Source organism: Kogia breviceps, chromosome 12 (assembly GCF_026419965.1).
Source record: "Kogia breviceps isolate mKogBre1 chromosome 12, mKogBre1 haplotype 1, whole genome shotgun sequence".
NCBI classification, from domain to species: domain Eukaryota; kingdom Metazoa; phylum Chordata; class Mammalia; order Artiodactyla; family Physeteridae; genus Kogia; species Kogia breviceps.
The window spans coordinates 40803416-40819614 of NC_081321.1; the positions used below are offsets into that span (position 1 = coordinate 40803416).

Below are 16199 nucleotides of genomic sequence, written 5' to 3' on the forward strand. Positions count from 1 at the left end.
AGCCATTCAGTGCTAAGGGGAGAGAGGTTCCTGGAACCAGGAGATAGTAGCACAGGGCTAGTTAGCATCAAGATTTCAAGCAGGACTTGGGCGTCCCTGGTGGCGCAGTGGTTAAAAAAGTCCACCTGCCAATGCAGGGGACACAGGTTCGAGCCCTGGTCCCGGAAGATCCCACATGCTGCCGAGCAATTAAGCCTGTGAGCCACAACTACTGAGCCCGTGAGCCACAACTCCTGAAGCCTGCACACCTAGAGCCCATGCTCTGCAATGAGAAGCCACTGCAATGAGAAGGCCCGCACACTGCAACGAAGAGTAACCCCCACTTGCCGCGATTAGAGAAAGGCCGTGTGCAGCAACGTAGACCCAATGCGGCCAAAAATAAATAAATAAATAAATAAAAATATTTTAAGCAGGACTTAAGGTTTTAGGTTAGCCTGAGAATGGTCAGAGGGGTGGATTTTAATAGTGCAGATGTGGGCTTAGGGCAAGGCCATCCTCGGTTAAGGGGAGGCCAAGAAGCTGGTTTCTTGAGTCCTCTCACCGCCCTGTTCGTGCCCTCTCCCTCTTCTTGGGCACCTCTCTTCCCTAGTCCTCCCTTCACCCCCCAAACCTGCTGCATCTCTCAGTCCCTGTGGGTTACCCTTAGCTGACCGCCCTTGCGAGATGCTCTGCTGTTGTGTGGTCGGGGTGAGGAAACTGAGCATCACAGCAGGGCACCTCAGTTGGGCATGCATTATAAGATCTGGCTGGAGAGCTGTTGAGTGATGCTATAGAGAGTATGAGGGATATTAGGATAAATGGCAAACAAACAGTGCCTGATAAATGTTTGGATGTTTAATGCAACCAAGAGTAGGGCTAAGATTGGAGTTAAGGACTAAGGCTCCCTAGGATTTACCGGATTTATTAGCATGGCATTCAAAGCCTTTTCAATTGGGCCCCAAGCCACTGTTCTACAGGGCCGACTAACTCAGTAAGCACAGCAGGTACAGTGCCTGAGGCCCACAATACTTTTAGGCCCACAAAAATGTTTCAGTTTCTTTTAAAATCAGCATACAATCATCCTGGATTATATTCGGCGTTATATTAATGCAGTTGTAAAACATACTCTTTTAACACTTTTTTAATGAAGGCACAAGTGCCTAGGGCTCATGAAAGCCATAATGTGGTCCTGATCTTCTAGTTTCTACATTCACTGCACCCTCACCCTGAAGTCCTCCTGGTTCTCTGCATCCACTTGTACTGTTGTCCCTCTGTGACTTTTCTCACACTTGAGATCTTTGCTTACTGAGCTCTTCCTACCTGAGGATCCATCCTTTGAGGTCTAAGGTCAAATGTCACCAACTTTGTGAGGCTTCCCTAAATGGAAGGAATTGTTCTAATTCATGTAGCACATCTCTGAACATCTCCAGGCTTGGCGTGACTTGCTTACATCTCTGTTTTCCCAGCTGAAGTATGAGTTCCATGGGGGAAGAGCCTTATTATCTCCTCATGTCTACATGTGCTTGACACAGCGTGTAGGCTAAATTGGGGGCCAGAGGATATTTGGAGATGAGACAGTGGCTGTGACAGAACTTTTCAGATGTGTGTGATTCTTCACAGCTTCAATCAGCTGATCCTGCAAACGGATCAGCTAAGGGGCATTGCAGGGGAGGAGGAACCCAATGCAAAGTTCCTTCCTTTACCAATGCCATAAGACCTTTATTTCCACTGGGATCACATGTGCAATTCTCTTCTCTTTCTAGGAGAGAACTTTTCCCTTTCCCCACTCCAGGACACATCCTGGCCACTCTCTCCTCTCCCTTTGGCTGGGCTGCCCCACGGGACCTAGGAGACTTCCTGCTGCCGGGGAGTTGCGTGGGAAGCAGAGGCAGCTGTGGTCCCATGGCACCCCCATGTGGTGCTGTCCAAGATGACAGCCTGCTACTCAAAGGAGGAAGCCCTCCAAGAAGGAATGAGTCCTCTGGGCAGCTGGGCTCTCCACTTCAGGCAAAGCAGCCATGCATGGTGGGGTCCAACTTGCTTGGGGAAGAGCTGACACGCACGGCAGGTCTGCTGTGTGCAGGCAGTTCACTCGAGAACCGCAGACAAGGCCAGTCATGCAGTCATGCATGCTCCACACTACCCGCTGTCCCGGCTCCCTCAGACTTCCTAGGGCCCTTGTTAGCCTTATCTGGGTCCTAGCCTCAGGGCTGCCAATACTGGTTGTGTGGCCTGGGGCAAATAACTTCACTTATCTGGCCTTGGTTTCATAATATGAAAATGATAGGGTTGGACTAAAACGATGATTTTCAAATTGTGCTCGCAGACTTTTAGAAAAGTTCAGGGGCTGGTGGGCAATGCCCTCACCCACCCTCAGTTTCATCCATGGCTATTTTGCTTCTGAACTACATTATACATGGGGCACTGAAAAAAGGTTCTGGGACTTAAACCTGAGAATCACTGGCTCCACAAGCTTTCTTTCCAAACGAACATCCCAGGATTCCTAAATGTGGTCTCCCTCACGGCTGCCTGGCTGCACTGCTCTAGGCTTTATGGAGACCAGCCAGCCAGAAATGATCAGACTGGAGGGAAGAGAGTGGGGAGCTGATGGCTAGTTGCCTAGTGTTCTTGTGGTGTGGTGGGAGGAGCCCAGGTTCAGGATACAGACCAGCTCCTTTATTTCTCTCTGCCTCAGCTTTCTTGTCTATAAAATGGGCACGGTGGTTCCCGTCGTTCTCACAGGACTGTCGTGCAGATGAGAGAAGATAAAGGATTCCTGTCAAGGAGCTTCAGGTAATGTCAGCAAGGGAGACTCTTAGACCTCTAATCCCTCTGGTAGAATATACTGTTTCACTGGATTCTGTGGGTGTTCTAGATGACCAGAGATTCAGGATGTGGCTGCAGAGGTACTTTTCTTGAATTCAGCATTGCTGCCCTGGGCTCTAGCCCAGCTGCGTCCTCTGCTTTGGAAGTCTGTTTCTAAGGCAGAAGGAGAGCTCTAGGTCACGTATTATGTGTTCTAATGGTCTCTTCCACCAACGTGGAGGAAAGGAAATGGGCCCAATGTTGTTGCAAGGAGGAGGAAGGTCCTGCCTTGATTCGCATGGGGTTTGAAATCCATCTTTAAGGCCGACAGGGAACTGGTGATCAGGTTCTCAAACATCAGGTTCCCCCAAAATCCTGTTTCCTAAGAGGCTTGTGGGATCTCCCACAGCGGGGGTGATCCAGGGCCTAGACGAAGAGCCAGTGCTGGTGGGGATCACTGGGGTTGCAGGTGGCCATGGCTGGCTTTTTGTCCTTGGATGTCAGGCAGGTACCAGATCCTAAGTTCCTGATGAGTTGATCCTAAAAAAATGACACGGCAAAGGGTCAACCTGGGCCTCAGACCTCTGACAGTGCTACTAGGGGGCAAGGAAATAGGGGTCAGTAGACAAAAGGCAGAGGAAACCCAATGAGGCACAGAGAGGGCACTTCCAAATTCCTTTCCTTGGATGCCAGATACTCTGATGGGATGCATTCCTGAGTTTCCACCTGTGCGTGGTACCAATTCTCCACCCCCAGCTTTAGCATGAGTGGCTGGAACAGAGGAAGGCAGGGCCATGGGCTAAGTGAAAAAGGCTTTCAGGCCCCCCCCCCCTCCTCCAGATGGCCAGTCTCAAAGACCTGGGCCACTGCTGCCCACCTGCGCCTTCTGTCTTTGATCATATTCAGACTCCTCCCTTCCCTGTAGTGCCAAGGTTAGGCTCCTCGTTCCCTAAGGCAAGGACTGGGGATTGGGGTGGAGTGGGGTGTGGACGCTCATTGGGGGCTGCTAGTTTGGGCCCAATCCTCTAGAAGTTACATCATTTCTCCCGAGGCAGTGCAGTGTAATGGAAAGAACCCATGCTTTCGAGTCAGATCTATCTAGATCAGAACCCCAGGCCTACCATTTACTAGTGAAGGGTCTTGGGCCAGTCACAAACTTGCTGAGCTTCAGCGGGCCCCTCTCTAGTGATGGGGACACCACTTACTTGGGAAGAGCCTCTGGAAGATTAACCAAACCAATGCATGTGAGTGCATAGCCTTGTGCCTGGCACACAGAGGCCAGGCAGGAACGACAAGTGACTCTTCAACTTCATCTACTTGTGTTCGGCCTAAAAATACGTGAGCTAGGACAGAGCTGGTCCTGGACCATAACCCCGACCCCATCTTTATATCAAGCAGAACCAGCCATCACCAAACCTTACTTAAGCCCTGAGAACCCTGCCTGTGACCAAGCCCACATTCTCCATACTTGCTACTGTACATTGTCCGGATCCACCCCGTAGTATCTCAGGCAGAAGATGCAGAAGGAAGGGAGGGGGCAGTTCTTGATTCTGAGCTTTCTGGGCAGCTGACTCACCTGGGTGAATTCCCATTCCTCATCCTCGGGCACTTGGCTGTTCTTGCCAGAGAAGTGGCAGCCCCTAAGGCCCAGAGAGCCAGCACTTGCATACAGACACAGCTGCTTCCCAATGTTGTGGCGAAGGTCCCTCTGGGTTGTGTATTCAAAGTACTAGAACGCAAGATAAGAGGAGGTCCTGAGGGGCAGGCAGAGTTTGCCCACCACCTTCCAATGCCAACTGCCTTGGGATGCCAACCACAGATGGCCTCCTGGGGAGGAAAGTGAGTAGGTGCCAAGACTTTTAGTAATTCATGGGCCACCGCGTCTGGGTGATACTGGAATGATAGATAATAGTTAGTAAATGTTTTTTCTTTAGTTAACAACTTAACTTAGGGACTTCCCTGGCGGTCCAGTGGTCAGGACTCCACGCTCCCACTGCAGGGGGCACGGGTTCTATCCCTGGTCTGGGAACTAAGATCCCAAACGCTGTAAGCCATGACCAAAAAAAAAAAGGTAAAAAAAAAAAAAATTAGCCTCATTTAAAGCATTATTGGTGAAATCATGTGCTAGTTCTTTTTCTGCTAATAGATTACTATTGCAAAAACGTTCATCAGTGTACCACCTAAAATCACTACGCAGGCCGGTGGTACAGAAAATTGCTCCAGAATGACTTTGTCTTCATTTGCACATCCTGCTGGCATCCTGTTCAGTGGCCCATGCCACTCCTTTCCTTGTTTCAGCTCTGTTTCAAGTGCCTCTTACTTACCAAATGCTGGGCATTCAGGGTAGATCGAGGGGCTGGGTCTAGGGAGGCTATTAGTTATTCCTCAGGGAAGAGCTGGGCATTGTAGGGCATGGGGGAAATTCCCAGGATGCCAGGTAGCTGTGAGATGTCAGTAGGTGGTTGTTTTGGGGTCACTGATGAGTTCTAGGATCACAGTGGTAGCTTCTGGGCAGGGAAGGCATTGAAGATAGAAGTTGAGTGTAGCTGAGGGAAAGTGCTCAAAAATTTTCCACAGTCACCCTAAAACATCACTCAGCAGCCGGCATCCTCCAGGAAGCCTCCTCTGATGAACAATCCTCCCCTCCCGAGATGGGGAGTGTGGGAAAAAAAAAAAAAACCAAACCAAAAAACAATCCTCCACCCCAGCCCCTCTCTAGCAGCCAGCACTGCTGCCCATTCCTCTCTGGATGCCCCCGATCCATACTTAAGACCTTGTCAGTCGGTATCATGCAATCCCCCTCAGACTGGGAGCTTTCTGAGGGCAGGGCTGGTATCTCCCCCTGTCTCTGGATCTCCCCTACCCTAGTCCTCAGGACAGGACAATTCTGAGTGGAGGAAGGGGGCCTGTGAAGGGAGAAGATGCCCCAGAGACAGGCTTGCCTCGGGCTGGGCTCTGTACCTGGTTGCCGCCAAGGCCATGGCAGGTGTACATGATGAGGGGCTTTCCTCCATTGTTATTCTCTCCCACATCCAGGCAATGATCCATGCCGAGGTTCTTGAGCTGCAGCATGTTGCGAAGAGAGGGGAACCAGGGGAGCACAGTTAGGAAGTTTTTGGTTTGTGGTGTGGGATCCATCTGGGATAAATCTGCACAGCTGGATTTCTCCTCTGTGACTTTCCTCCTCTGCTCATTAAGGCAGACGCCTGAAGTGAATAGTAAAGTGAGGTGCAGAGCCCAGGGGTTGGGCAAGGTCAGGGGGGGGCAAGCTGCCAGGTCCCGGGGAGCAGCCCTCAGCATATGGGAATATCCTTAAGAGCAGTGGTTCTCAAAGTGTGATCCCCAGACCATCAGCATCACCTGAAGGCTTGTTAGAAATGCAAATTTTCAGGCCCCAACCCAGTCCTACTGAATCAACAGCCTGTGTCTTAACAGGCCTTCCTGGTGATTCTGATGCATGTGAGTATTTGAGAACTGCTGCTTAGGGGCTGTTTCTTCCTTATAAGGTTTTTAGCTAGCTCCAGAAGCCCAGGGTGGCCTCTCGGTCCTCCTCCTGGATAAGGGAGTGTGGAGAGTAAAAATCAGCTGTTTGTCATCCAGCCGCGGGGTAAGTGGTCCTGAACTTCTCCTGGGGGTTCTGTGATGATGGGTAGGCACATTGGTTCTCAAGACTCACAGCTCCATAGAAGGTGGGCTTCAGGTCAGGAACAAACATCTCTGGGTAAATGTTGTGCAGGAACCAGGAAAAGTTGTGACAGTTTAATCGTTCCCTCAGCTGCAGTCGTTCCGAAATGTCACCGAAGGATTTCTGTCAACCAAGCCAGCCCCCTAAGGGTCAGTTCCACCAGCCTTGACCTTCTTGTCTGGGTGGAGGTAGCCCAGAGTTTCTGGGACTACTTTCTCCCAGAGTGGGTCTCCTGTTCATTCCTGCTCAGGACCGGTTGGGCCCCATATCTAATCCCAAACCCCCTGCCTTGGCTTTGGGACCCGTGCCCATAGCACCACCCCCACCTCCTGTGAACACCCAGATTTCTCCCAGTCTTCAATTCCTAGTTTCTCAGAGTAAAGCCATTCTTCCCGTAAGAGGTTCTTCCTCCAAATCTTTTCTCCCTCCCCTCCTAAAAGATACTGGGGCTCTCCAGGCAGGGACAACAAAGCCTCCTCTCCCATTCTCTAGCCTCCAAAATAGAGCCTGGGCTCTAGCTCCCAAGGTCTGAGGGGGTAAAGACACCGGGTGGTGGAGATGGGTGGGTCTCTGTCATCATTAAGCTCTTGACCAGGCGCTGGGATTCTGCCCTTCTTCTATTCATCTAAACACCTCCTGGGCACCCTCCCCTCTCACCTCTCGGGCCATCTTTGCTGCCTGCAGATTCCTCCTGTAGAAAATCTCCTTGTAGCTATCCATCCAGACCTCAGCCAGGCGCACTTGGTTGCGAGCAATGACACTGATGCCCTTGGGGAAGGTGTGAGGGCTCTTGGTACGGAACACGTGGCCGACCACAGAGCAGGGAATGATCTCCAGCTGGCCCCCGCACTGCCACACCTGCCGTAAGAGGATATGGGATGGGGTTTGCAGGGGGTGGGTGGGAAAACCTCCCCCCAAGCAGCTCTGTTCCATTCCCAGGGTGCCAGACCCCAGGTCCACGGACTCAGGGAAATGCTGCGCCGTCTCCCTGGAAAAAAAAGACACTGACCAGGCTTCTTCCCAGGCCATAACTATACAATCTCTGGCTCTCTGATGTTGGTTCACTCTGATTAAAGCAAACAGAAATTTGCAGGGTCCTGAGGGTTACCAGGGCCCGCTTTGGAGAAAAGACAGTTGGCGAATTTTATGTCCATCTACCTACTGTGAGCTCTGGCCACCTGGCTTTTTGACCTGGAAATGTGATTTTGTCAGTTCACGCAGGTGTTACTGGAAACTCAAGCTCCTCCAAATCGAGATCAACTTGTGACCTAATCAAAGCATCAATTCATTAATTAATAGCCACCATCAGGTGGCTTGTGGTGATCGCCTGGACCTTTAGCACACTAGCTTCCTTGCAGAGAGACTGAACAGAGGTCAGAGGCTCATGGACGAGCCTAGGATCAGAACCATGGCAGTTGTGGTGACTGAGCTGGTGACCCTCCTCTGGCAGAGGGCTGGTTTACGACATCCCTTCCACCTGTGTCTTCTCCTTTTATTAGGTTTTAGATTGGGAGGTATGTTGTCATTCATTTTAGCATAGCAGCAACAGAAATACATAATCATAGCCATAGTAACAGCAGGTATCAATGATGTGTTTGCAGGTGCCAAGCACTGTGAGAGGTGATTTCATAAACAAGCTCATTTACTTGTTAATTACTCTCTACTGGATGGGGATCTGTGTAGATTTCATGAAGAGGCAAGCCTTTCTTCCAACCTAATCCTGATTTTCCTTATTCCTGGAATCCCTCAGAGTTCTGGGGCCCACCAGAATTTGGCCATCATCTCCTACGGTTATGAAGGGCTTGCTGAACACAGGGGAGGGAAACTCCTAAGGCTACCAAGGCATGAGGTCTCTGACCTGGAAAGCAGAGCCTGATTTTTCCAGAAAAAGGAGGGTGACTGCTTACTGACCTGTTCCACCTTCACCCTAACCTTTTTCCAACAGACATCATGAAAGATGTCACCAGTCTCCAGATGTCTGGTCCCTATTACCTCTATTATCCCTTCCCTCTGAGGAGTTCTGCCCAGTAATTTGTTCTCAGTTGTCCAATCTGACTCCCAAGGCCCTACTGCCATGGACAGGGAGGGGGCCGAGGGAAGGCGGAGCCATGACGGGAAACAGCCACCCTTCCAAGTTCAGCTGAAGAGCTGATATCCCTGCCACCGCCTAAGAGACAGGTTCTCAGGCCATACCCTGGGACGTTGAGGTTCCCCCGCGAAGCCCTCTTCACTCTCACCCGGAATGACATTTCCACGTTCTCCCCTCCCCAGATCTCCATCTGATTATCATAGGTACCGATGTGCTCAAAGTAGGACTTGGAGATGGAGAAGAGGCCACCAGCAAACGTCGGGGATCTGGAGAGACAGAGGGAGAAGCATGTGCATCTTCTGGGGGGAAGAGGGGCCAGAACCTGGCGTGGAAAGCTGTGAACTCACCGATGACACCTCTTAAACTCCCTCCCTCCTCCTCTCCTCTCACCTGGGATAGGCAGCCCCTCTTCCACTAGCTTATGCACTTAGCAGATGTTTATTGAGCTTTTATTATGTTCCCTTCACCTTCTAAGATCAGGTTGAGGAGAGATGTAATTATCATTACTCTCTTCTAAAAGGCATGCATTCATTCATTCATTCAACCAAGGATGTGTTACACACGGGCTTCCAGGGCCTGTGCTGCGTGTTAGTCGTACAGAGTAAAGAGAGACAGATCTTGTCCTCTGAGAGCTCAGTGTAGTAGCTGAGGGAAAAGCCACAATCGTTTGCTTTTTGGCAGCAAAGTTCCTAAAGCATAGTAGACTCTCGGTTATCAGAAGCTATGTGAAATTGTTTTTGGACATAGGTGCTCCCAGAAACAGTAGGAAGCGAGGTGAAATTAAGCTCAACTTGAACTACAGGGAGCATTTGGAGGCGACAGCAAGATTCTGGCTTTCAGACAAAGGCAGGGAGGCACAGACCCATGTTTAGATAAATTGACAAAAACATCTAGAACTTAGATACCACGTTGCTCATGAGAGGGGCTGGGCTAAGGGTTGAAGGCCGGGGTGGGAGACAGGGCAGGAGTGCACACAGATCATTAGCTGTTGGCCTCTGTGCCACGCCAGGCTGGCTTGGATGGCGCTTTGCTGCCCTCAGTGGGTGGCTCCATGTGGCACAACCAAGCAGAAACCTCTGTCAGCCCAAGACCGGTCAAGGTGCTTCACACACAGCAGGGGTTCAATCAGTGTTCACTGGACTGACGGGTCAAGACTATTACCCAGGACCTTGGTGTTACCCTATGGCTGTTGTTGTCGCCCTGAAGTTGGCTCCTGCAGCCACTTTCTGGAAGGAATTTTGGTTGGGAAACCCTCAAGCTCAGGCAAGCTTTCTGTCACTGGTTGTGGCCTCCCCCAGGGGCTCTAAGCCAGCCCAAGTAAGGCCAGGAAAGCCTCAGAAAGTCCTGGGATTCTAGATGAGCATTTTGGAACTAACTTGCTGCTTCCTTTTTTTTTTTTGCGGTACGCGGGCCACTCACTGTTGTGGCCTCTCCCGTTGCGGAGCCTGTGCTCCGGACGTGCAGGCCCAGCGGCCATGGCTCACGGGCCCAGGCGCTCCGCGGCATATGGGATCTTCCCGGACCAGGGCACGAACCCGCGTCCCCTGCCTCGGCAGGCGGACTCTCAACCACTGCGCCACCAGGGAAGCCCTCCTTATTTTAAAATAATTTTATTTATTTATTTGTTTTGGGGTGCATTGGGTCTTCGTTGCTTTGTGCGGGCTTTCTCTAGTTGTGATGAGCTGGGGCTACTCTTCATTGCGGTGCGTGGGCTTCTCATTGCGGTGGCTTCTTTTGTTTCGGAGCACGGGCTCTAGGTGCACGGGCTTCAGTAGTTGTGGCACATGGGCTCAGTAGTTGTGGCTCACGGGCTCTAGAGCACAAGCTCAGTAGTTGTGGTGCACAGGCTTAGTTGTTCCGCAGCATGTGGGATCATCCCGGACCAGGGATCGAACCCGTGTTCCCTGCATTGGCAGGTGGATTCTTAACCACTGCGCCACTGGGCAAGTCCCTAACCTGCTACTTCTTCAGGGTTTCCCCGACCTGGGCCTGTCTCTTGGCTTTGAGAGGTCCCTCTGACCAATAAGCCACTGACAAATTATCTCTGAGGATAAACTCTACACGGGGAACTTCACTGCAGACCCACAACCAACAGGCAACCTCTGGGAAACACTCTGCATTTCCTGGCCTGCTTCCTAGGGTCCCCTGGGTCCTCACCTCTCCTCTTGGCCTCCCCATTGACTTTGGGAGTGGAGGAAGGGACGGTGCTGCCTGCAGACCTCCTAGTGGGTACTATGCCAAGTGCCTCAGGCAAGCCCTGCATGCCACCAGGGCATTTGGACCAGAGAGCAAATTAATTCCTCAAACACTGGAGCTTTGTCTTCCAGTTGTATGTTCCTCGGACGTCAGAGCGGGGGACGTCAGTGATGGGTGGGGGCCAGGTGCCCTGTCCCTGACTGTGCCACTGTGTGCCTGGCCCCCAGCTTGGGGGAAGGGGGTTTTGTTGATGTACATCTCAAACAAAAGACATCTGGGCTTCCCTGGTGGCGCGGTGGTTGAGAGTCCGCCTGCTGATGCAGGGGACGCGGGTTCGTGCCCCGGTCTGGGAAGATCCCACATGCCGCGGAGCGGCTGGGCCCGTGAGCCATGGCCGCTGGGCCTGCGCGTCCGGAGCCTGTGCTCTGCAACGGGAGAGGCCACAACGGTGAGAGGCCCGCGTACTGCAAAAAAAAAAAAAAAAAAAAAGACATGTATGAACCAAGCAGAGGGTCTATCGGGAGTTCTGATTTCTCTCTCCTGCCTTCTCCTTTCCCCTCTGCCCTTTCTGCTGCTTCTTCTCTTCCTTCTAAAGGACACAGAGCAGCTGGCTGCTCAGGATCCATGGGATTCCTTCCTGTAGCCCACCTGAGCCCTCTCTACTGATGCTCTGGGCAGCATTTCTTAGGATTTGGGCATGTGCATGGGTAGGAAGCCTTCCCTTTTATCTCTGCTCACCGTATCCCCAAACTCTGCTTCCCTCCATCCCTGGTATATATATTTGGTTGACCCTTCAGTTTCCTGGCCAGGATAGGAACGCAATGGCACAGATAATCCAGAAGCAAAGGGTACTCTAAAAGTCACTCCCCAACTCAGTTTAGCTGAGACGTCTGTGGTCTCTACCAACACCAACAGGCAATCTGGAGAGGGAGGGGCAGGGCGTGTGTGTGAAGGGAAGGCAAACCCAGCTGGGCATCAAACAATGGGTAAACTTTCAAGCATCTGCCCTCTAGCTCAGGGGTTGGCAGACTGTGGCCTGTGGACCAAAGCTGGCCTGGCTTTCTAAGGTTCTGGCAAAGAATGGTTTTTACATTTTGAAAGGATTATTTTTTGTAGCTGGCAAAACCTAAAATATCTGCTATCTAGCCCTTTTCCCGAATAAGTTCAGGGCAACTGCAACACACTGTAAACTGCAGGACATTTGTCTATTTTCCTTTAATATGTTCTCAGTCTTTTCAAAGACGGTGACCTGGGTGCACACACCACCCCCTCTTATCATAATGGCTATTTTACAATGGCCTCTACCCTCCATCTCTCTGAAAGCAGCAGTCACCCCCTTCTACATGTAGGGAGGAATAAATGGGATAAGGTGTGGAAAGCCCTTAGCCCAGGGCCTGGCACACAGAAGGTGGTGAGTGAGAGCCAGCTGCTACGGTGAGAGGTAGGACAGAGCCATGGTGGGGACACGGGTCTGGGGCCAGATTGGCGGGATGGGCATCCTTGTTCCACCGCTTTCTGGTGTATAGTCTGAGGCCAACTGTTCATCACCAGGAGCCTCAGCGTTCTCACCTGCAAACCAGGCTAATCACAGTACCTACCTCATAGGGGATGATGATTAAATATGTCAAGTGCTTCATAGAGCACCTCACAAATGCTGACCTGAGATGGCCCAGGTCCCTGGGACCGCAGAGACCAGGGTGTGGGCCCACCAGGCCACAGTACTTACTTGATGGGGTAGGTCTCATCCTTGCGCCTCTGCCTCCCATGTAAAGGTATGGTCTCCCAGCCGAAGGTCAAGCTCCAGTCAAAGTTGCCACGACTCTGGACTCGGCCCCTCTGGATGGGCTTGGAGAACTCAAAAGTGTTCAGGTCTATAGTGACAATGTTTGGACTCACCACCACCGTCTCGTCCTCGGCGATGCGAGCCAGGAGGGGCTCCAGCCAGCCATAGAAGCACTCACCTGCAGGTCGGCACCAGGAGACATCAGTCAGGGTCCTGCCCACAGCTGAGCCCGTGCCCCCCACCAGTGGGGAGCCCCAGGAGGACAAGCGCCCACTCCCTAGCTGTAGACAGGGAAACACACGCAAGCTCCACGGCCACAGAGAGTGGACAGAGATCTCCCAGGACCCTCCTACACCTGCCCTCTCCCCACCAAAAAGGTGGAGGTGGCTTTGGAGGGGAGAATGGAGGTCTCAGGGGAGTAACATGGTGGACCCAAAGGCACAGGGAAGGCCCTGGAGGGGTGTCTTCAGGGTCTGTAGCCTATCCACTCAGTCGGCCCTCCCCGCCCAAGTGTGGGTTTCACAGTGGGGGAGTGTCCCCTCTCCCAGGGATCTCTGCACCTCACGCTTCAGCTTGAGCTATAGAATAATCATCCCTTTGGGATTTTCGATGAACTGCATATATGACTTTTTCTTTTTTTTTTGTGGTACGCGGGCCTCTCACTGTTGTGGCCTCTCCCGTTGCAGAGCACAGGCTGCGGACGCGCAGGCCCAGCATTCATGGCCCACAGGCCCAGCTGCTCCGCGGCATGTGGGATCCTCCTGGACTGGGGCACGAACCCACGTCCCCTGCATCGGCAGGCGGACTCCCAACCACCGCGCCACCAGGGAAGCCCTGCATATATGACTTGACTTAGCCTTCATTTTGTTGGTAAGGTTGGCATCCTCATCCCACTTGATAGAAGAGAAAACTGAGGCCTGGTTAGTGGCAGGGCCAGGACACAAATCTAGGCCTTCTGACTCCAAGGCTATAGCTTCTCAGAATATGTATCACTGCTTTTAGGGAACATTTCTTTCCCTGACAATGGTGGGGAAGTGTTGTGTTTTGGGGCAAGAAGCAGGCCTTCCTGGCCCCAGGTGGCCCTGCAGGAAAGTGCCACGCCAACCAGTGCCCAGTGGCGACAGGAGGCCTCTCCGGGGGGCTGAGCTCAGAATGAGGTTCAGATGATGTGGGGGAGAGAGGAACGTCTGGGGCTCCAGAACACACTCCCAGCAACTGTGGGGTCACCAGTTGTTTTAGGGCTGTGTGTGCCTCCTGATAACCGTCCTTGGCGCTGGGGTGAGAAAAGGGGTAGAAGAAGCTAGGGGAGTCCCAAGCCTGCTTCGATCCTGGGACAGCAGAGCTGGAAGGTGCTCTGCTGATGCCATGGTCCCAGCTCTTCAATCTGCCAGGGAGGGAAGGGGGACAGAGCCAGGCCGGCCCTCTTCTACTCACAGTGGGCATCCAGGAAGGTGAGCACCTCCGCCTGGGCCTCGCTGGCTCCCAGCAGCCGGGCGGTGATCAGCCCCTTCCGCTCCTCCTGCCGCACCACCTTCACCACCTGCAGCCGCTTCACGTACTGCTCCAGCGGCTCCTTCAAGTACTCTGGAAGGGACAGGGTCATTGTCGCCAGCTCACCCACTTTGCTGCAAACCTAATCCTCCGTGTGCACCAAGTCTGGGTGCTGTCAGGCCTCCAGCGGGCCTGCATTTTAACCCTCCCGCCCACACTGCGCTGAGCAACTCCATAGAAGCCCAAGGCGTGGGGGGGATGGAAGGACGAGGTCCCCTGTGTGGTCCTACTGCCCGCGGCCGCCTTGCCAGGACATTCCACCGGCTCTGTTGGGCCCATTCTGTGTCTGCTTACCGGGGCGCCTTCTCTGACGTCTGAGACAGGACCTCAGAGTTGTGTTCCTTTGCTCTCAGATCAAGTATCAACTTCTGACAAAGGCTCTCAGATGCCCCTCTTGGTCTCTGCACCCTCTCAGCCCCCCATCTTTTCAGAGCTGGGACTCGGGCCTCCCCTTCTTTCCACACCTGGGGGTTGTGGCAGTCATTTCTCCCTGTCTGAGTCCCTGTCTCCCAGGCTCTTCACAGTAAGTCTGACGGGTAGAGCGGACACAAGTATTGATTTCTGGCTTCTGGGGCAGCAGCAAGGAGTCTTACTCTAATCCTCTTTTTAAAATAATAGGGCTTCCCTGGTGGCTCAGTGGTTTAGAGTCCACCTGCCAATGCAGGGGACACAGGTTCGTGCCCCGGTCCGGGAAGATCCCACATGCCGCGGAGTGGCTGGGCCCGTGAGCCATGGCTGCTGAGCCTGTGTGTCCGGAGCCTGTGCTCTGCAACGGGAGAGGCCACAACAGTGAGAGGCCCGTGTACCGCAAAAAAAAAAAAAAAATATATATATATATATATATATATATTTACTTATTTTTGGCTGCGTTGGGTCTTCGTTGCTGTGCGTGGGCTTTCTCTAGTTGCGGCAAGCGGGGGCTGCTCTTCATCGCGGCGCGCGGGCTTCTCATTGCGGTGGCTTCTCTTGTTGAGGAGCATGGGCTCTAGGTGCGCGGGCTTCAGTAGTTGTGGCTCGCGGGCTTAGCGGTTGTGGCTTGCAGGCTCTAGAGTTCAGGCTTCAGTAGTTGTGGCGCACGGGCTTAGTTGCTCTGCAGCATATCTTCCCAGACCAGGGCTCGAACCCGTGTCCCCGGCATTAGCAGGCGGATTCTTAACCACTGAGCCACCAGGGAAGTCCCCACTCTAATCCTCTTTATTACTTCCTCTGCACATGGAATTCTTTAGGAAGATGAAAAGCTGCTGAGCGGCTTTTTAATTACATTTAAAAACCATTTACCCAGCACCTCCATGAGCCAGGCACAGTGGTGAGCCTGGCCACCCAGGGAACGGGCGATGGCAGGGTAGGTGATGAGTGACCTGCCAGAGGTGGTGCAGGGCTGGGGGAGTCTCCAGGAGGGGCAACCATCCTGAATTGGAGGGGGTGGGGAAAGCGCTTTGAAGGGAGGGGTATCTGCTGAGATCTCCAGCCCCCTCTGAAAGGGGGCTCGCTTCATGACTCTTGTTATTTAGTCGGAAATCCTCAGAGCATGAAATATAGCCCTATTCTGAAGCAATCCACCTTGGAACATAGTCCAAATCTTAGTGATGTTTCAGTAACTGCTGGTTTGGTTTATCTGTGCCACTGTTCTGTTCCCCACTGTGCAGAATGGAGTTGCCTGTGGTTTCAGAAGTGGCGGCGCGGGGCAGGTGTGACGGCTGACTGTGTCCTTTCTCTTGAGGGCTGTGGGAGGGGCCAAGGCTTAGGCCTCGCTCTCAACGCAGTGTCACACAAACTGGGGTCCTAAGTCAGTTTTGTGGAGGCGCGATTGATCTCTCGCTCTACTCGTTTTGTTTTTCTTTTTGGCCACACCGCGTAGAATGCGGGATCTTAGTTCCCCCACCAGGGATCGAACCCGGGCCCCGCAGTGGAAACTCGGGCTCTTAAGCACTGGACCGTCAGGGAAGTCACTCTCTCTCTACTTTGACACAGTCACACACACACACACACACACACACACACACACACACACACACACACACACAGTGCCCAAATACTTGAGCACTAATGTGTGCCACTCATGGAACTAGGTGCTTCCATGTTGACTTTCTTATTTAATCTTCTCTGTGAAG

General features: G+C 52.6%; 1 protein-coding gene across 2 annotated transcripts in view; it reads right to left on the reverse strand.

Moving 5' to 3' along the window:
* Window positions 1–814: 814 nt before the first annotated feature.
* The window catches only part of GALNT6 (polypeptide N-acetylgalactosaminyltransferase 6), a 38456-nt gene continuing 23071 nt past the window's right edge, over window positions 815–16199 (reverse strand). For both annotated transcript variants that reach the window (XM_059082787.2, XM_067009316.1), the window contains 8 exons: window positions 13972–14121; window positions 12481–12715; window positions 8707–8824; window positions 7127–7327; window positions 6461–6592; window positions 5746–5847; window positions 4361–4513; window positions 815–3324 (listed from right to left, as the gene is read on the reverse strand). In XM_059082787.2, coding sequence (XP_058938770.1) covers window positions 3211–3324; window positions 4361–4513; window positions 5746–5847; window positions 6461–6592; window positions 7127–7327; window positions 8707–8824; window positions 12481–12715; window positions 13972–14121 — 1205 coding nt within the window. In that variant the 3' untranslated portion in view covers window positions 815–3210. The remainder of the gene's footprint in view (window positions 3325–4360; window positions 4514–5745; window positions 5848–6460; window positions 6593–7126; window positions 7328–8706; window positions 8825–12480; window positions 12716–13971; window positions 14122–16199) is intronic.